At 40.4% G+C, this 21,168-nt stretch overlaps 1 protein-coding gene across 4 annotated transcripts in view; it reads left to right on the top strand.

Annotated features, from left to right (window-relative positions):
* Nucleotides 1-21,168, top strand: part of CAP2 (cyclase associated actin cytoskeleton regulatory protein 2) — a 134,189-nt gene that overhangs the window by 92,075 nt on the left and 20,946 nt on the right. For all 4 annotated transcript variants that reach the window (XM_065913055.1, XM_065913056.1, XM_065913053.1 and 1 more), the window contains 3 exons: nt 997-1,140; nt 1,472-1,557; nt 6,214-6,319. In XM_065913055.1, coding sequence (XP_065769127.1) covers nt 997-1,140; nt 1,472-1,557; nt 6,214-6,319 — 336 coding nt within the window. The remainder of the gene's footprint in view (nt 1-996; nt 1,141-1,471; nt 1,558-6,213; nt 6,320-21,168) is intronic.

Here is a 21,168-nt window from a genome sequence, read left to right as displayed (position 1 = left end):
GGATGACAGAGGATGAGATGGTTGGATGACATCACCGACTCAATGGACATGGCTTTGGGTGGACTTCGGGAGTTGGTGATGGACAGGGAGGCCTGGTGTGCTGCGGTTCATGGGTCGCAAAGAGTTGGACACAACTGAGCAACTGAACTGAACTGAACACCTTAAACTTATACAGTGATGTAGGTCAATTATTTCTCAATTAAGCAGAAGAAATAAAAGCCCACTGAGAACTTTAAGAACACTTTGCTTTCTTTCCCTGTATTTCTGTTTCTCCCAAAGAAAAATATTCCTCTGTCCACCTGCAGATCTCAATTGGAAAGTGTTTTGCTTGCATTTATATCACTGATATGTGATAGGAAAGAGCTGGTCAGTGAATCTTGTCATTCAGAGACTTTTAAACTGGCAGAAACCTTGGAGATCATTTACTGGGTAGGCCAAAAAGTTCCTTTGGGCTTTTCCCGTAACATCTTAGTCTTTTGGACCAGCCCAACATAAATATCGTAAGCCATCACTTTCTTACAAAGAACCTCAGTGAAAGAATTCCATTTTTTTTTGCATGGGTTATTGTAATTATGGTAAAGACCAAGGACTGTCCCTCCCTCACGTCACAGGAATAGGAAGATATCCATTTACTAACCTCTACCTATCCCAATTTTAGGTGTGTGTTATTCTGATCATTCCATTAGGTGTTTATCTATGTGTTCCATTAGAAAATATAAGTTGATCTGCACTCAATTTCACTGTTGCATTCAGAAGTCTTCAAAACAGGGGCCATACTTTATGGCTGGATATTTTTCCATTCCTACGGAAGCAGTATTAATAATGTAAGAAATCCATGCAATTTTCATACTTCAGAGAGTGAAAATACAGTATGACCATAAGGAAAAAAAAAATCTGCTCTATTCTGACAAATGCTGAGTCCTGCTTAAGTCGGCGTGAATGGAGGCACAATGTTTCTGTCTGTCCTCAGTAACAGTGCTCCATGTTTGCTTACAGAACGACGTGGCTGCACTTCTGAAACCAATATCGGAAAAGATTCAGGAGATCCAGACTTTCAGAGAGAGGAACCGAGGGAGTACGATGTTTAATCATCTCTCAGCCGTCAGCGAAAGCATTCCTGCCCTTGGGTGGATAGCCGTGGTGAGTCTGGCTGGAATGTCGCCCCTACGCCTCGGCGAGTTTTTGGAGTGTTTGGGAAAAGTGGCCACCTCCAGCCTCCTTCATCCTTCATCCTTCAGTGAAAGGAAGGTTCCTTTCAGGCTGAACACAGCAGCTCTTTCTTACCCCCACTTGAAGTTCAGGGCTTTGTGTTCTGAGATGCAGGAAGCGTTTCACTGATCCTTACAGAACAAAATTTGCCTCCAGTTTTCCAGTTGACATCTCCATTGCTTCTCTTCTTCTTTAAGGCATTTTCTTTCTTATCCTATATTTTTTTTCTTTCTATGCTTGGGTGATGGCCCTCTTCCCTCAGTCCCCCAAACCTGGTCCTTATGTCAAGGAGATGAACGACGCGGCCACCTTTTACACTAACAGGGTCTTAAAGGACTACAAACACAGGTACGTACCTTCTTTTACTGACCAGATCTCCAATTGACTGTTTGTTAAACATTTGTCCCCAGACTTCGTACAGTTCGTTACTGATTCCTTTCAAAGCCTACTTGACTATAAACATTGAGGAAAAATCCCATCTTTGTAGGTGAAGCAAAGTAGAAGGTGAAATCAATGATCCAGATAATATGTGTGTTTTAGAAAGTCTTGCCTCAGTTCCTGGTAATGAGTAAACTCTCGCCGCAGGAACGCATGTCACTCTGTTACCTATCCCCACAGTAAGGAGAGGTTTGTGATGGACCAGCCCTAAATGGACAAAACTTGAGTGAGTGTTAGTCACTCAGTAGTGTCTGACTGTAGCCTACCAGGCTCCTCTGTCCATGAGATTCCTGAAGCAAGAATACTGGAGTGGGTTGCCATTTCCTCCTCCAGGGGATGATCTTGCCAACCTAGGGATCGAACCCTGGTCTGTTGCATTGCAGGTGGATACTTTTACCGTCTGAGGTAAGCCCATTGATCAAAATAGAGTTGGTGGGTGAGCAGAGAGAAGACAGGGGATTTCAGGAAAGGACCTAGAAGTGAGGAACAGAAATGAGATGAGACAATAAACGAGGTCAGTGAGAGGGAGACCAGAGCTTGCATTCAGATGATATGCAGTTGGGTGGACAGAGACATCCGTAAGAACAGCCGTCATCCAGAAAGCTGTTGAAAATTCACAGATGAGGCTGAATTGGCAGGTTTTGCCTGGAGAGTGAGTATAAAAGGACATGCACAAATAACAGGTCCTAGAGAGCCTCAGACTGGGGCTAGAATTAGAAATGGGACTGAATGAGGAAAAATATAAAGAAGTATCAACTGGGCTTTCCCTGGTGATCCAGTGGCTAAGATTCTGTGCTCCCAGTTCAGGAGGCCCAGGTTCAATCCCTGGTCAGGGAACTAGATCCCACACGCTGCAATTAAGACCTGGCATGGCCAAAATAAATAAGTAAATAATTCTTTTTTAAAAGAGAAATACAAAAAAAAAGAAAGAAAAAGAAAAGAAAAGAAATACCTACCAATACATTTTTTACTACAAAAAAAAAAAAGTTACACTCAGCAATCCCACTCCTAGATGTATTTTCTTTTTTTTTTTTTTTTTCTAGATGTATTTTTCAAAAGAAATGAAACCATAGGTCCACACAAAAGCATGTACATGATTTCGTAGCTGCATTATTTATAGTAGGCAAAATGTGGAAACAATCCAAACGTCCATCAACTGATGAATAGATAAGTAAAATGTATATCCATACAAGGTTATATTATTCAGCCATTTAAAAAAATAAGTAGCAGTATGGATGAGCCTTGAAAACATGCTGAGTGAAAGAAGTCAGACACAAAAGACCACATATTGTATGATTCCATTTATATAAAATTCCAGAATTGGCAAATCCATAAGGACAGAAAGTAGATTAGCAGTTGTCTAGGGCTGGGGAAATTGGGTAGAAATGTGGAGTAACTGCTAATGAGTATCGGGTTTCTTTGGGGGGTGATGAAAATGTTTTAAAACTGACTGTGGTAATGATTGCACAGTTCAAACTGATCTATTGAATTGTATGCCTTGAATGGATGAATTGCCTAGGATATGAGTTATATCCCAGAAAGCTACTATACTAAACAGAATAAGACAAAAAGCAACCACAGTACTCTCCTCCTCTCATAGAGTTTAGTTATTCTCTGTTAGCTCTTCCACAAAGAGCAGCTCTAGAGATTTCTGACTTCAACACACCTTTTTCCCTCCTGAGCTCTCTCCCAGGCTAAGGAAGTTTCACTTAAGCTCTGATACTCAGTAACAGACTCCCTGCACCCATAGAACTGTGGCTGAGGCAGTCCTCCCCAGTGATACAACTCCAAATGTTGCCACTTTGTGTTAGAGACTACAGAACTGTGCAGTATGAATGAGAACAGGCATCAGAAATGCAAGACAATCTGCCCACATAAAAATAGCAGTTCAGGAAAGAACAAGTTTAAGTTGCAAAAGTATGTCAGCATTAACAGCGCACAGTGACTTCCACATCATAAAAGACCTCTTTACCTAGCCCCTTCTTGGGATGTACAGACACACACCTGTACCTGCCTATTCAGGACACCTTAGCCACCTCCTGAGCCTCTGCCTTTTTGCACATCACCCTTGGAAGCCACTTTTGTTTTTATCTCAGTTCATCAGCTCCTGTCCTCCCAGTCCCTACTTGAGTGTGTCTTGGGGGCCATGGTGTGAGTGATTCTCTCCAGGTGTGATACAGCCGAGAGAGTTAAGAGTTTGCATTTTTTTGTGCACAAAGAAAGTCTAGTATTTGTTCCTCTTGGTCAGCTACTAGGTAGAAAAACTATTCCTGAGAGCATCAAGGACAATCCATTTAAACTTAATGGACCACCCGAAGACTGTGTAGTGTGCTGGGGAAATTCATTCAGTCCTCAGTCACCATGGAGCTTCCAGGAGTGCCAACCTGAACAAAGCAGAATACTCCACAACTGCTTACTCACACCCATGTATGTGCACACCCAAGCCAGCCGTGTCTGCACTTTCTGTGGGCTTGGTGAGGGCTGCGGGGTGTTGCGGACTCATTGATGAGGTATCACCAGTGTGGCCGGCTCACTGCTGCCTGCCTGACAGACAAGCCATGGGTGGAGGCTTCCTTGTGGTTTACACAGAAGGGCTGTGGGCAGTGGACTCTGCATCTGTGGAGCCTTTTCAGCTGGCTTGACTGGCTGCTCAGCTCTTTTGTCAATAAATGAAAAGAGCAAGTTAATTATTTTCACTTTCCAGAGGTAAAACTTCTCTGAGTCATAGTCATTAAAAGTCACCCATCCCTCCCATAGCTTCTTCCAGGGGAAGTGGAACTGAGGCTGAGTTGTCAGCTCCGGAAGTATAGTTAAGTCCTCCTCAATTTGTTGTCTCTAAGACAAGGGCTTCCCTGGTGGCACAGATGGTAAAGAATCCGCCTACAGTGTGGGAGACCTAGGTTCCATCCCTGATTTGGGAAGATGCCCTGGAGAAGGGAAAGGCTACCACCTCCAGTATTCTTGCCTGGAGAATCCCCATGGACAGAGGAGTCTGGTGGGCTGCAGTCCATAGAGTCGCAAAGAATTGGACACAACTAAGCACAGAGTCTGCCTTTGGGTTAAAAGGGACCATGTTGTTATTCCTTACTACACATTTAGCTAGAACTTTCTTCAAGTTGAAATGGTACTATAATAGTTAAAAGAAAAATGATTTGCCTGTGCGGGTTTGGACTTCATGTATTAAGCTTTTTAATAGAAGTATGTTGAATGTGCAACCTGCTTTTTCTAGAATGCCTACAGACTGTATTGTGCATACATACATACATGTGCACATGTATGAATTAAATGACCATATAATAGGTAAATATGTGGATTTGGGGTTTTGACTATAAAATTGAGAGAAAGTGACAATGAAGTATTTCATAGATTTGATTAATGTAGTCAGTAAATCTAAAAATGTGGAACAAAATCACTCATCTTTTTCCTTTTTTTTCTTTTATTTTTCAGTGGATTTTGTCATACATTGATATGAATCAGCCATAGAGTTACACGTATTCCCCATCCCGGGCCCCCATCTTTTTCCTTTTTGAGGGGCAGATAGTTATGAGTTCAGTTCCCCATTTTCTTTTTCTTAAATGGCATGACTTAATATGCTGGAGTTCTAAACATGCTCATGGCACTTAGAACTTTTCAACGAAAGCAAAATATATCCAGAGACAAATCATTATTGACAAAGGCGAAATAATGGAGATTTCCTTCCGATATTGTCTTCAGATTAATGGCCCAGGTTTGTGATTAAATTTTTGGTAACAGATTTCATCATTTTCTCATTTACCACTACTTTATTCAAAGTAGAAAAAAAGGTGTGGTTGGAAATTATCCAAAAGAAATGCAACTATTTTTGCCTGTTTATATCAAAAATTTAATGTTTCTAACAGTTCTGCCAATTCCATATGTTAATCTAGTTTTAAAAGGTAAGTATTTTACCACTTCTTGGTTAAGTAAAATAGAAATAAAAATACTGGCCGTGCCCTGCCTAGCTTTCATTGTCATTATGAGTATCAACTTAGGTTAATCTAAGTGATTGTCCCTTTACAATTATTGAGTGTTACCTATGTGTAGGAAATCATTTTTCTTACTATAGCAACTTTCCTTATCAGTGCAAAATTCTCCAATTTGGTTACACTTTCAATCGAATAATTCCACAAATTATTAGAAAACAAGCCAAAGGACCTTTTTTCTTTTTAGTACCATTCTCCTGCCTGAAAGCACATTGTTTTTTATTTTGCATCAGAAGCAGTACAGAAAGAAATGATCTCCCCTCTGTGTTCATCTCCCTGTGAGAGATGACATGAGGATGAACTGACTGGGTTCGGTGGGTTCTCTCTCCGTGGGCCTCTCTGCTCCACACTAGACCTCAGGGCACTCGGTTCCTCTCAGGGCAGACCTGGACCATATCCTTTCAAGGTTCTTTTCAGACTCAGTTCACAGTTACTGGACTAGAAAGACCGTTGTTCCAGAGTCATCTGGAGCTCTAGTTATTGGATTGCCACATGCCTTCCAGTGTTGTTAAATTTTTATTTTAGATCCTAATTCCCCTCTCTTCCACTCTCTTTTATGACAAAGTGATCTACGTCATGTGGATTGGGTGAAGTCATATCTGAACATTTGGAGTGAGCTTCAAGCATACATCAAGGAACACCACACCACAGGCCTTACTTGGAGCAAAACAGTAAGTACCCAGCCCTGTTCCCCCTGGGTAACAAAAGGTTATGAAGATATTCGTTCTCAGTAACCTGGTAATTTTAGAATTTACCTCAAGGAAAACATAAGATTAAAATATACATGTAGAAGCTGCTTATAAAAAATGCCATTGGCATAGAAAAGTCTGGAAACTGCCTGCATGACAGACAAAAAGAAAATGGTCGAGTTGTCAGTCGTAAGAACCTAGTGAAATGCTCTGCAGCCATCAAAATAACAGATATGGTGATTACAGGTGATGAGATGTACCAGTCATGGTTAAGTAATAGAGTGCAAAAGTTAATGAGCTCTAAGATGACATGTTTATTAAGAAACTATGTAAGTAAAATTGAAGGAAACAAGATTTTAAAATAGTTGTAATTTTAAGCAGATGGAATTATGAATATAATTTTTTAATGTTTTAAATTTCCTTTTGGCATTTTAAAGTTTACTAAGTAGTATTTTTCAATACTTAGGCAATCCTAGTGATTTGAATGGTATCCTAGTCCTAGGATAAAACCCCAACCTGAGTCTGTTCCAGCTTGAAATCCCACAGAAGATTCTGATTTGATATTTGCCCTCTTCACCTTGTCTGTCTTGTCTTCCCCTCTCACTGATCCAGTGCTACCAAACTACCTGCAGAATATATGCAATGCTTAGATTGAACCAAATCACACTGTTGTTTTTCAAATTTTGCAAGTCTCATGTTTAACCTTATTTGCAATGTCCTGAATATCTACTGTATAAGCATTAGTGGTTCAGTGGTAGACTCCTCACCTGCCCTGGCGGAGGCCTGCTTCGATTCCCAGCCAATGGAAGAGCACACAAGTTTTAGATCTTCCCAGGTGGCACCGTGGTAAAGAACCTGCCTGCCGATGCAGGAGACGTAGAGACATGGGTGCAGTCCCTGGATTGGGAAGGTCCCCTGGAGGAGGGCACAGCAACCCCCTCCAGTGTTCTTGCCTGGAGAGTCCCGTAGACAGAGGAGCCCTGCTGTCCATAGGGTCACAAGGAGTCGAACATAGATAGCTGTAGCAACTTAGCATGAACATGTATCATGCGCTATGACCTAAGTTCCCGGGGGAACTCTTTTCTCTAAGACTGAGTTCCAACATCACCTCTTTAAGAAACTTCACTGATCTCCATTGGCACCCTGTCTGGGTTGGTGATCTTCCTCTATGCCTCCTTCACATCTTGAACATACCTCAGGCATAGTCTGTAGCATATAGAATTGTAAAAATTTATGTTTTTAGATCTCTCCCACTGGATTGGAAACATCTGTGTCTCCAGGTCCTCACATAGTGCCTGGCATGGAGTAGGTACTCAGTAAATAGTTTGAAACTAAATTGTGACTTAGGAGACTCTTAAGATCGTCCTGCTCTTTAAAACCACTGCACTTATTATGAAAAGGCTTCCTGTGGGAACTTCCTTCCGTATGAAATGAATCTTAGGGACTTCCATGGTGGTCCAGTGGGTAAGACTCTGCACTCCTAATGAAAGGGGCCCGGGTTCGATCCCTGCTCAGAGAATTAGATCCCACATGCTGCAACTAAGAGTTCACATGCCACAATTAAGACCTGGTACAAATAAAAAATAATAAATATATAATGTTTTTAATTTTTAGAAAAAGAAAGAAAAAGAGAAAATGAATGTTAGCTTTCAGTTGTCTAACCAGAATAAAGGTTGAGAAGATAAAGTGGCACATTTGTGAATCCAGTTTAGAGGTAGAATGCTCACTCTCCCATAGTTATAACCAGCAACTAATCTTCATGCTGAATGTTGATGTCAGTAACATAGGATTAATACCAAGAGAGAGTTTGTGATTTTTCAAGGGAGTGTGGAACTCCTGTGTTTGTTCCCCAACACTTGACCTCTAATAACTGAGGCTTCTTTTTATATCCTACTTGGCCTGTTTTCTCCATAAGAAATGCAAGATATTGCATATTGGTTATTTTTCTTCTGCCCACAATATTTTGATTTCTGTGAAGAGAGTTCAGAAACATTTGAAGAGTTTTAATTTGGATGAGTATATGTGGTAGGTTAGTCTTTGTATAGATTAATTAGAATTATTTTTCATAATTTCCAATGAAATGCTGTTTGGTTATACATCAGTTTGTCATAAAAGGGAATTGTCACTTGTTTGCCATGGAGATAGGACGTCATGAGAGAACAGAAAACTAAATATCAAGAGTCCTTGGATGTCTTATTATTTCATAGTTAGATAAATGGAAAAGGAATGAGAATCCATTTGTGGAAAATAATTGTGTCAACAAATGCTGGCCTATTAATTCTCTAATAGTGCTCATGGAAAATGAATGGAAAATTACTTTTTAAATGGTTTGAATACCTCTAATGCAGTGTAAAAAGCTGAGTAATTGTGCTTTGAATATAAAAGAGAAGGATCGACTGTTACAGAAAAGTTAATGTTGTTTTCCTTTGTTCCAGAGTAAATACCTATCTTTACATTATGTTCTTTAGAAATATATACTTTGTAACAATGAGCTTGAAACTTGTAAAGGCACCCCATAGTAAGAAATACCTTCTAGACACACACCTCCCCCCCATAATACTACAAGTCTCACAAAATATTTTGTCTTACCAAGTGGAATGCATTTAGATATTTTCTTTTGTGTTTTACTTTCTTTTTTAAATAAAATCCTGGCTGAGACCCACAAATTGACATCGTGATCAATTTGAAAAACATGTTATGGAACAAAATGTTGTATTTATATAAGTATAAATATTTATTTTGTTGTTGTTCAGTCACTCAGTTGTATCCAACTCTTTGCAACCCCATGGACTGCAGAATGCCAGGCTTCTCTGTCCATCACTGTCTCCCAGAGTTTGCTCAGATTCATGGCCATTGACTCAGTGATGCTATCCAACCATCTCCTTCTCATTCTGCCTTCAGTCTTTCCCAGCATCAGGGCTTTTCCAGTGAGTTGGCTCTTTGTATCAGGTGGCCAAAGTATTGGAGCTTCAGGTTCAGCATCAGTCCTTCCAATGGATATTCAGGGTTGATTTCCTTTAGGAATTGACTGGTTTGATCTCCTTGCAGTCCAAGGGGCTTTCAAGAGTCTTCTCTAGCATCACAGTTCAAAAGCATCAATTCTTTGGCACTCAGCCTTCTTTATGGTCCAGCTCTCACATCCAAATGTTTATTTATTTATTTAAAATATAATCCTTAGCGCATATATTAGGAGACATGGATTGCCATAATAATAGTGACAGCTGTTATTTATTGAGCATAAGTTATGATATGGGGAAATTCTATTTAGAATGGTGACTGCTATAAAGCAGAGCAGCTGCTTCACTGCTTTCATGGAAACATTGTATGATAAAGTTTTGACCAGATACTAAAAGTGAGGAAGGAATGTATAAGAGAATGTTGGCTCAGCAGTCACATCATATGTGCAAAATCTTTAGACAAGCTCTAAGATATTGCAAAGAAATAGACTTCCTGTTATTTTTGCCCTCTTCTAAAAGTTGAGGTTAAAAAAACTATTACAAAGTATATTATAAAAATTATAGTTTTTAATTTTAAATCTAAATTATTAAAAAATCACATAGAAGGTTCTAAAACATAATCCCTAGCATAGATCAAATTAATTTCTTCTCATTTACTATGGCCTGGTGACTTACCAGAAAAGTAAGTCATAAACAATTATAGCCAGTATCACAACCTTCTTTTTATTTTTATTTTTTTATCTTTTTCAGTTATCTGTTTTAAATGTAGCAGTGTGTATGTGTCAATACCAAACTCCCAGTCTACCTGTTTCCCTCCACCCTTCCTCCCTGGTCACCAACCATGAGTTCATTCTCTGAGTATCACAGCATTCTTGCAAAGAGGAAGGAAAAGGCTATTAGAATTATCTGATAAAATAGTCTTTGGGAGGAAAAAATGAGTAAAAACAATTTCTTTTATTTGCCCACTGATCACAACTCTGCAAAAAGTATGTATTTCTAAAACGATAAGGATCAGAGAGAATGCAGAAAGGTGGGGTGTTGGCCTTCATTGACACTACAATATTCAGAAGTTTTAAGGAACCCATTCCATCTCAATGGGCAAAGTCAAAAGGCTTATGGTTATGAGCATCTCAAGTATTTTGAGGGACCGCCCGTTTCTTCCGTTTTCAGATGGGCCCTTGAGATTTGAGCTCTGTGGGGTTTGGTGACCACAACATGCTGCTCTGGGCTGAGTTTCTAAGTGTGCATTACTCTGAGAAATCTTTCCCTTGAGTTAACAGTTGGAACTGAACATACTGCTTCCACCATCCAGCCTTTGCGTTCAGACTGCAGCTGTGCCAGACAACTGTTGCTCCCTTCAGTTGTCCCACGAAATATAAATCTTTGAGGCCAGCGATCTTTCGGGACCGTGATTGGAGAGAAGGTCCATGTGTGTGTGCTCGAGTGTGTTGGCATCGGGATGGGTGTGTTTGAGGGGAAGCAGCAGCTGTTTAGTAATGTATCTGGAATTTCTTGTTACATTTACTATGGTAAATGGAATCTTCTTGTTCTGTAAGCATTTCTTCACATGACCATGGACTAGAAAAACCCTACACCAGAAATGACTTGCAGTTTTCAGTTAGTTTAATTATTGGGAACTCTTTCTCCATATTCATTTAGTCTCCTCAGCACTGGATTTCAAATGCACTTTGTTGAATAAATTGATCTTTTGGCGGGAACCCTGTTAGAGACACTGTTATATATTATCCCGTGCAGTTGATCAGATTTGTAATATTGGTTGGCAGTTCCTGCAAACCAGATAAGCTAAAAGAAAGCAGACCTAATCTTTACACTTATAATGACCGAAATAACTGATTCTTTCCATGAATTGTCCAGATCAGCGTTCCAACTTTTATTCTGTTCTCTGTAGATCTAGCCAGGAAAAGGTCATGAAAGGAATTCTATGAATAGGATACAGCATGGTTGTTTTCTTAACCTTCTGGTGTGAAACTTGTTGACATATTTTTGTCCTTTTATGTGTCTTTTCAAATTAGTTTTGAGAACAGCCAGGGTATAATTATTTATAGAATAGAATAAAACTATACATAGATGAATGTGTATGAAGCCTTGTGTTGTGGTGATTTGATTCTTTCTGTTAATAATGTGGATTTTTAAAATCTATCCTCAGGGGCTTCCACTTGCAGTCCAGTGGTTATGACTTCAGCTTCCAATGCAGGGGGTGTGGGTTCAATCCCTAGTCAGGGAGCTATGATCTCAGGTGCCTCATGTCCAAAAAACCAAAACATACAACAATAGCAATATTGTAGCACATTCAATGAAGACCTTAGAAATGGTCCACACTGGAAAAAAATCTAAATAAAAAACAAAGAATTAGTAAAGTCTATCCAGTACACCAGGTGTCAATCGTCCTAACCTCCCCTGAACCTCTGGTGAATGAAATCACCAGCAGTGGTCACAATTAGACAGGGTGGGATTTGGTTTTTTAGGATATTCTATGATCACTTCTTTTCCTCCAGGTAGAAATTTCTTTTCAACCTATTTCTCAATGTAAAGGCCAGATGTCCATTAACAGAGCAAAAGTTTAACAGTTAGCTGGTGATCAAATTAAAACACAGCCAGAGGGTAGCCTGACTCATAAATAATGCAGAGTCTGTAGCACATCATTAAATATGTATGTCTCGTAAATTTTCAAGTCTTCTGGTTGAAGAAGAAACCTCTCTGGTTTCTTCTTGATCTTTACAAGCAAAAATTGTCCTCAATCTTTTATATCAACATTTTCATTTAGAACTTGTACCAAATCTGTGCCATAGGTTTAATAATCAAAGCAAATAGGTGATACTTCAGCCAGTGTGTTGTTTGTCTGGACCACAGGCTCGTTGATTTCCTCTTTGCGTCTGTGGAGAGTGCCCCTCTCCAGTCTCCCGACCACAGTGGCGGTCAGTCTAGTAATTACTCCTGAGTTTTTAGCTCCCTGGGGGGGCTTTGGGTAGCCAGTTCCTTTCATTCTCCTGTGGAAGAGATCTAGACTGCTCAGAAGGAGTTAGGTGTGTTCTTGCCTAAAAATTAGAGATGCCAAGGGAGCATTTCATACAAAGATAGGCACAATAAAGGACAGAAGCAATATGGACTTAACAGAAGATATTAAGAAGGGATGGCAAGAATACATAGAAGAGCTATACAAAAAAGATCTTAATGACCCAGATAACCACAATGGTATGATCACTCACCTAGAGCCAGACATCCTGGAGTGTGAAGGGAAGTGGGCCTTAGCATCACTAGTGGAGGTGATGGAATTCCAGCTGAGCTATTTCAAATCCTAAAAGATGATGCCGTGAAAGTGCTACACTCAATATGCCAGCAAATTTGGAAAACTCAGCATGGCCACAAGACTGGAAAAGGTCAGTTTTCATTTCAATACCAAAGAAAGGCAATGCCAAAGAATGTTCAAACTACCGCACAATTGCCCTTATCTCACGGTAGCAAAGTAATGCTCAAAATTCTCCAAGCCAGGTGAACCGAGAACTTCCAGATATTCAAGCTGGATTTAGAAAAGGCAGAGGAACCAGAGATCAAATTGCTAGCATCCAGTGGATCATAGAAAAAGCAAGAGAATTCCAGAAAAACATCTACTTCTGCTTCATTTACTATGCCAAAACCTTTGATTGTGTGGATCACGACAGACTGAAAAATTCTTCAAGAGATGGCAATACCAGACCACCTTACCTGCCTCCTGAGAAATATGTATGCAGGTCAAGAAGCAACAGTTAGAACTGGACATGGAACAACAGACTGGTTCCAAATTGGGAAAGGAGTACATCAAGGCTATATATTGTCATCCTGCTTATTTAACTAATATGCAGAGTACATCATGCAAAATGCTGGGCTGGATAAAGCAGAAGCTAGAATCAAGATTGCTGGGAGAAATATCAATAACCTCAGATATGCAAATGACACTACCCTTATGTCAGAAAGCAAAGAGTGAAGAGCCTCTTGATGAAAGTGCAAGAGGAGAGTGAAAAAGTTGGCTTAAAACTCAACATTCAGAAAACTAAGATCATGGCATCCAGTCCCATCACTTCATGGCAAATAGATTGGAAACAGTGAGAGACTTTATTTTCTTGGAGTCCAAAATCACTGCAGATGGTGACTGCAGCCATGAAATTAAGAGACATTTGCTCCTTGAAAGAAAAGCTGTGACCAACCTAGATAGCGTATTAAAAAGCAGAGACATTACTTTGCCGACAAATGTCCATCTAGTCAAAGCTATGGTTTTTCCAGTAGTCATGTATGGATGTGAAAGTTGGACAATAAAGAAAGCTGAGCCTGAAGAATTGATGTTTTTGAACTGTGGTGTTGGAGAAGACTCTTGAGAGTCCCTTGGACTGCAAGTAGATCAAGCCAGTCCATCCTAAAGGAAATCAGTCCTGAATATTCATTGGAGGACCGATGTTGAAGCTGAAGCTCCAATACTTTGGCCACCTGATTCGACAAACTGACTCACTAGAAAAGATTCTAGGAAGGATTGAAGGCAGGAGGAGAAGGGGACAACAGAGGATGAAATGGTTGGATGGCATCATCGACTCGATGGACATGAGTTTGAGCAAGCTCCGGGAGTTGGTGATGGATCAGGAAGCCTGGTGTGCTGCAGTCCATGGATTGCAAAGAGTCGGACACCACTGAGCAACTGAACTGAACTGACTGACAAAGGAACTCTAAATGCAGTGATAATGAAGTTAAGTGGAAAAGGCTCTGAGTGCAGCTTGAAAGAGCCTGCAGAAATTAGGGGACTTCCGTGGGTCATGGCAACCCACTCCAGTATTCTTGCCTGAAGAACTCATACTCCCTGCATTGGAAGGTGAAGTCTTAACCTCTAGATCACCAAGTATGTGTGTGTGCTAAGTCCCTTCAGTCATATCCAACTCTTTGCGACCCTGTGGACTGTAGCCCACCAGGCTCCTCTGTCCATGGGGATTTTCCTGGCAAGAATACTGGCGTGGGTTGCCATGCCCTCCTCCAGGGGATCTCCCCAACCCAGGGATCGAACCCAAGTCTCCCACATCTCCTGCATTAGCAGGCGGATTCTTTACCACGAGCACCACCTGGAAAGCCCATGTTAGACAGTAAACCTTGTTAATTAGACTTCCTGGTGGGTAGGCAGGGCAACAGAGGGCTACATTTGAGTCTTGTGTTTTGTTTGTTTTGTTTGGGGTCGGGGTTGTTGTGATTGTTGTTCTGTTCTGTTTTCATTGAAGTGTAGTTGACTTATTGTATTAGTTTCAGGTATACTGATTTAGGTCCTAAAGGACGAGTGGGAGTTCCCTAATTGACAGTAAAGGCAAGGGCAGTTCTTAGCAGAGAATGCAGCACATGCCCATAGGACATGAGCTAAGTACTTTGAGAGCAAGAAAACTATTCACCTGAGTTTTCGCCGTGTTGCGTTTGAGGCACAGGTGAGATGTCCATCTCGATGGGGAGGTGAAGCAGGCAGGTAAAATGCAGGCCTGAAATTCAGTGAAAGGGGAGACTTAGAGATGATAATTAAATATTTCAAAGAGAAGACAGAACAAAAAAGAGAGTATGATGAAGGATAAAACCCTGTGGTACACTGTTACTTAGAGAATGGAATAAATCAAAGAAACAGAGAAAGAGGGGGAGAAGTAAGAGTCCAGGGTCTAAAGCTCTAAGAACAACAGGCTGGCCTATCAACTATGACAGCTGGGGGAGGATAAGGATGGAAGAAAGACTGTGTAATGATCTCTTCATTATTTATAGACCAGGTGTCTGATTTGAAGGATTATTACTTATAGCTTCAATCTCTGCCTTTTGAAATTTGGGTATTATTCGTGGATTTTATTTTTACCTTCACTGTATCTTTAGTAGAATAAGTGTAAGTCAGAAATAAAATATCTACAATTTCGTAAACAGTAGTTTAGAGTTAACTGTACTATGAAGCTGTACGCAAGCTTTTTATATTTAGGACTATTTTTATTATCTCATAAATACCTTTGAGTTTTGTTAGTCAATCAGAATGCATAAATATTTTGAGAGTATTTAAATCTTCATCTCCCTAAATCAACCCAGTAGTGACTTTTGAAACTGCCTAATTTAATGATGAAGATTATTTTATTAACTGGGATTTTTCCATAACCAAGAATTCAAACTCTCCAAACCCTGGGGCCAGCAACTTAATAAATGTTCTCAATTTATTGAAATCATCACCTCGGGAATATTTTAGTTAAGATGTGTGCATTTCAGATTCTTTAAGATGTTAATGTTGAAGACAGTGGTGTAGTTGAGGGTGCTCTGTCGACTACTCTGTCCTCCAGCCCTTCACAGTCAGGAGGTCGTGGCTTTAAGGTGCAGGCAGAAGTGCTTCCTGGAGCAGAGCTAGGTGGTGCTTGGAAAGGAGGAGACTTTGCTTGAGCTTGGCTTTCAGTCCCAGCCTAGAGCAAGCTATTATACAATATCCCCACTCGCTGCCCCCCAAGTTTTCATTCACCCCTGTGGTGCCACATCTCTGGGTCCAATCTTTTAGCCTTCACTCCCAGGGGAAAGCCTCTACTTCCTAGTAATTGCTGCCAGGGCTGAATGGCTTTATCCACCTCCTTGTCCCTCCCCACCTCCAAGGAGAAAGACAATGGCAGATGAACTTTTTGGCCCATCCTTCTTGGGATACTAAGTGGTAGCAATTTTTCCTTCTTTACAAGTAAATTTTATCTTTTCAAATGACCAAAAGCTATTGAGACCCTCTTTGGAGATGGGTTAATTCAGGTAATACTCTTTGGTCAAAAGGAGCAGAATACAAAGGCGTAAGTGATTGTTTGGTGTGTGTGTTTGTTTCTGCAGACAGTCTGAAGGCAGTCCTAAAGTAAAGTTTTGAGTACTGGTAGTTTCATCAAACAAGTGTGTCGCCTCAGAAGCTAGTGCTATGAAAGACAGTGCTTAAGTGGACCTGTAAGTTCTTGGGTGATTAGTAACAATTCAGTTGCATTTGTTCATTGTAATGACAGTGCTCATGTACCCTCCTCCAGGAATCCCCTTCCTCTTGCTTCCCTCTGCTAAATCGGATCCAACTGTCTTTCAGGTTCTATTTTGAACGACCTTCCCTCCAAGAACCCTCTCTGACCTCCCCCGGCTTATCACTTTGCCCTTCCTAGCTGGAACAGAACTTCTTTAGTACTTCCTAAAATCTGTACTTCTTTTATGATGTTCAGCGCTTTCTACCTTATAAAGCAGTTACTTGTTCACTTTAGTAAATATTTATGAAGCGCCTACCGTGTTTCAGGCACTGGGTGCATTACTGGTGACATTAAGATGAATAATGAGTGGTTTTTCAGAGCTCCGGCTCAAGAGATGACCAAGCCTGAACCCACAGACAAATAATTTCACTCTCAATGTAAAGTCTTATAATAAAGGGTGTTCCTAAGAGGTCCTTGCAATAGGAAAACAGAAAACTTCCTCTTAGAAGAGTTCCAGAAAGCCTACAAAAAGAAGAGAACTTTGAGTTGAGCCTTGAAGAATTTGTAAGAATTTTCCAGATAGTAAATTGGGTGAGAGCCTTCCAAACAAAGACACAGGCTGAGCAGAGACGCGAAGGCTAAGAGCCAGGTTCCTGTTGCCCGGGAGGACCGACGTGTCTTCTCTCCTCTGAGAGAGCTTTTTGAAAGTATCATCCTTCTCCACTCTGCCTGAGGTCTGCAGCAGTGACTAGTACAGGGCCTTAAACACAGACAATATCCAAAAGCTTTTGCTAAATTGAACACAATAATTGGTAATCATATTTCTTCACAGTGAAATTTACAGAGAGTTATTCCACTAACTACATACTGTGTTCATTGTTTAAGAGCCATGTAAATACTGTTCCTTTGTTTCTTTTATCAAGCGATGGCAATGGAAATCGGCGGTGCCTTTTCTTATCAGTCAGTTCAGTCACTCAGTTGTATTTGACTCTTTGCAACCCCAAAAGAACTGCAGCACGCCAGGCTTCCCTGTCCATCACCAACTCCCAGAGCTTGCTCACACTCATGTCCATCGAATTGGCGATGCCATCCAACCATCTCATCCTCCGTCATCCCTTTCTCCTCCTGCCTTCAATCTTTCCCAGCATCAGGGGCTTTTCCAAGGAGTCAGTTCTTGCCTTTTCTTATAGGAAGCGGCAAATGCCTTCCCTGCCCCTGTCTCTGTCCCTTGCTATCTGCATGCTCCTAATTCCCAGTTGGTATAAACTCAGGAAATGCAAGCGAATATTAGATTAAGCAAAAAGCTTTTCTTATGAAGAGATGGAGGAAAGGTACAGATTGTCTTCTAAAGGTAAAACAAACCATTCATAGAATATAACCTAGAGCTAAGCACAGACTTATGGTCCAGGTTGCATCCTTGATTTAAGCAGAACTAATCACAGACGCTTTGCCAGACCTTTCCCATGAAATTTAGAACTGAAATTGAGACAAAAGTTACTTTTATCTTAGTGTGCCTCAACTATAAACCTCAGAAGATGTTGATGCTTCTATTTACTTTTCCTAAGTAAATAATGTAAATAATATAGTGTGTGCATTCTGTCATGTCCGACTCTTTGCAACCCCATGGACTGTAGCCTGCCAGGCTCCTCCTGTCCATGGAATCTTCCAGTCAAGAATACTGGAGTGAGTTGCCAGTCCCTTCTCCAGGGGATCTTCCTGAACTAGGGATTGAACCTGAGTGTCTTGAGTCTTCGGCATTGGGAGGCAGATTATTTATCACTACACTACCTGGGAAGCAAATAATACAGAGTCAAATGTAAATCATATCTCGTGACCAAAAAACCAAAGCATGAAACAAACAGAAGCAATTGTAACAAATTCAGTAAAGGCTTTGAAAACGGTCCATATTGAAAAAAAACTTTTAGAAAAAGGTGATTTGCAAATAATACAGAGCCAAACATAACTCATCTTTTTTTAAAGATTTTTTTTTATGTGAACCATTTTCAAAGTCTGTGTTGAATTTAACAATATTGCTGCTGTTTCATGTTTTGGTTTTTTGGCCACGAGCTATATGGGATCTTAGTTCCCTGACCAGGGATAGAACCTGCACCCTCTGCACTGGAAGGTGAAGTCTTATCCACTGGACCGCCAGCCAAGTCCCATAAGTCATCTTCATAACAGCTTTCATTTTGCCTCAACTCCCACCCCAACCTCTGCCTTTTACTCTATGAACCTAAAATCCAAAAGCAAAACAAAAACTTTAATGCAGTGATAGTTCAGACTTAGGCTTTTCTGACCAAATGAAGTCATTGTCTAGATAATTCAAGCTCCGTGTCACTCTTGGTCTTACAATTGCTGACTATCTTTAGTGTGTGTCTTTGATGGGTATACTCTGCTATCTTTAACTCTGGAAATTTTTCCCCTAGAAAATTTAATTTTATCTTTCCTTTTTCATGATAAATTGTATTTTCAAGCTGCCACGGCTGGCAGACAAGAAGAAAAGACAATCTGGGAATCCCAAATTTGGTCCACAGAGCAATAGCAAAAAAAGGCCAAACTAATCATTAAAGCTACTTATGAAGACAATTTGTGCAAAAGAGCTAGGTCACTTGAGCAATTAGACTGTGTTCCATATAGTCTTCTGGAATCTGCTTTGAGGGTTTGGTCAGCTCTTGTCAGACTTCTCTGCTTTGGGCATTGTAAAGCAGAAATCACCAGCTATGTTTTTGAAGGGTCACATCCAGATCTATAAATTAGGAAGCGAGAAGTATAAAGATAAGCTTCCCTGGTGGCTCAGTTGGTAAAGAACCCGCCTGCAATGTAGGAGACCTGGGTTCAATCCCTGGGTTGGGAAGATCCCCTGTAGGAGGGTATGGAAACCCTCTCCAGTATTCTTACCTGGAGAATCCCCAGGGACAGAGGAGCCTGGTGGGCTACAGTCCTTAGGATCCCAAAGAGTCAGACACGACTGAGCGATTAAGCACACACAAGCCTAAAGACACTAAGTTACTGGTTTGTAGACTGTATAAGGTATTCGCAGGCTGTTTTCCAGCTTACACCTGTTTTTGCTTCTCTGAAGGGACTTTGTTTCTTGTTCTTTTTTCATCTGCTGCCATATTTCACATCTTTCCAGGTCATCCAAGTAACATACAGTGTCCAAGGAGGGTGGGAAGACTGGAGATGAGGACACCATCAGAGATCATTGACAAAACCATGAGATCTGGGTTCTCATTATGTTTCCTCTTGTACGTGTCTTGACCTAGGGAGGTTAGCCTCTCAAGAAAAGTGATCAAAATGTGCCCTACATTTCCTTCATAATTTTGGAAACACTTTTTTATTTTGATGGCATATAAGTACCTTTGGTATTTTTATGGAAACTTGAAATTCAAGTAGTGTTATATTACCAAAGGTGAAATAGAAAATATTCCCTAAATTGACTTTAAAAATTATTAACAAATATATGCTTAAAATATTATGTAGCTCTTCGTTGTGATATTTTTTTGACAATTCTGTTTTCTTGGAAAAGCCCCCAGAAATTTTGTTTTCCTTGGCAGAAGTCTCAAAATTATAGGAAGTGATAAGAATAGGAGATTAGAGACTAAAATCACAAATTTCACTTTGGTTTATACTCATGTTGCAGAGGATGATCATCCGTTAGTTTATGTGCAATCTTTTTTCTTGAATATGGTTGTCTGCCAATAAAAGTGTGATATAAATATGAATGTAAAATTTGTAAGTACTTATGGAAATTGAAAAATTTGGAAATGTATCAATTTCACCAAGTTCTTAATCAAAGTACATCTTGCAGAAAATAGAAAGAATCTAGTTTTAACATCTAAAATATAAACAACCCTAAATCATGAATTCATGAAGTATTTTTTACTGCTATGAAAGCTAGTTTATGTATATGGAAAGTCAGTCTTTAGTTATGAAACTGTAGTTCTTTCTTTTAATCCCTCCCTCTTATTGTGGTATGTGAGAGGCTTATCCTATTTATGTGCCATGTGACACAAGATCATTTGAGAATCTTTTTCTTTGGAAAAACTAATAGACAGCATTGGCCAAAAAGTTCCATTATAAAATACTGTGAATTCCTGTAGTTTTAGCAGGTTAATGTAAGTGCGTTTGTGACTGAAATGGCTTTATGATTTTTAAACGCTTTTTTTAGTGTGTAATTGGGCACATGTACCTGGAGAGCATTAACTGTAAGCCAGGTGATTAATGGACCAAGCTGGCCCTGAGATGGACAGCGAAAGAGAGAACCTGACCAAGAAATTGAGGACAGTCATCTGTGTGGGCGTGAAGAGGCGTTGAGGGGGTGGCCGTAAGGAAAAGGTGTGGAGTGGGCAGGAGAACCCATTAACAGTGCCACTGTGTGTCAGCTGTTCCATTTTCTCGCTTTATCTATGATCTCCACAAATACTTAAAGGCAGGTGGCTCAAAATATTACTATCACTAAGCTGGTTTTATAGAAGAAACATCGTAACTTAAGCTCTGTTGTGTGGGCCAGAATCCACCTCCTCCAAGAGACTGTCACAGAATATTTTGATTTTCTTCGTCTCTAGCTTTTAAGAAGTCAGTGAAAACACAGACCAAGATGTGGGTTGCCAGGCCTGTTCATGAAGTTGGAGATTACTGTTACCTGTATAAACATCGGGCCCTCAGGGTCTCTCCTTACAGAACCTCTGTGCTCTGTAGGGCATTCGATGCTTTGGCCCCAGCTTAAGCCACCCCAGCAGTTCTCTGGCCCTCTTGACCCCACTGTCCTGAGAAGAGCCAGCCACAGCCCCGTTTGGGCCACCGGGGCCTCCTGTTCATGTGAATCACAACACACCAAACTTCATCTGCAACTGCTATTTTGTGCACTCACCATTCCCACTAGATTATGACTTTCTTAACAACCAAGACGCGTGCC

Source organism: Muntiacus reevesi, chromosome 20, assembly GCF_963930625.1.
Source record: "Muntiacus reevesi chromosome 20, mMunRee1.1, whole genome shotgun sequence".
Classification (NCBI taxonomy): Eukaryota; Metazoa; Chordata; class Mammalia; order Artiodactyla; family Cervidae; genus Muntiacus; species Muntiacus reevesi.
The sequence above is the reverse complement of the archived record's forward strand: the minus strand, read 5'-3'. Positions and strand labels throughout refer to the sequence as shown.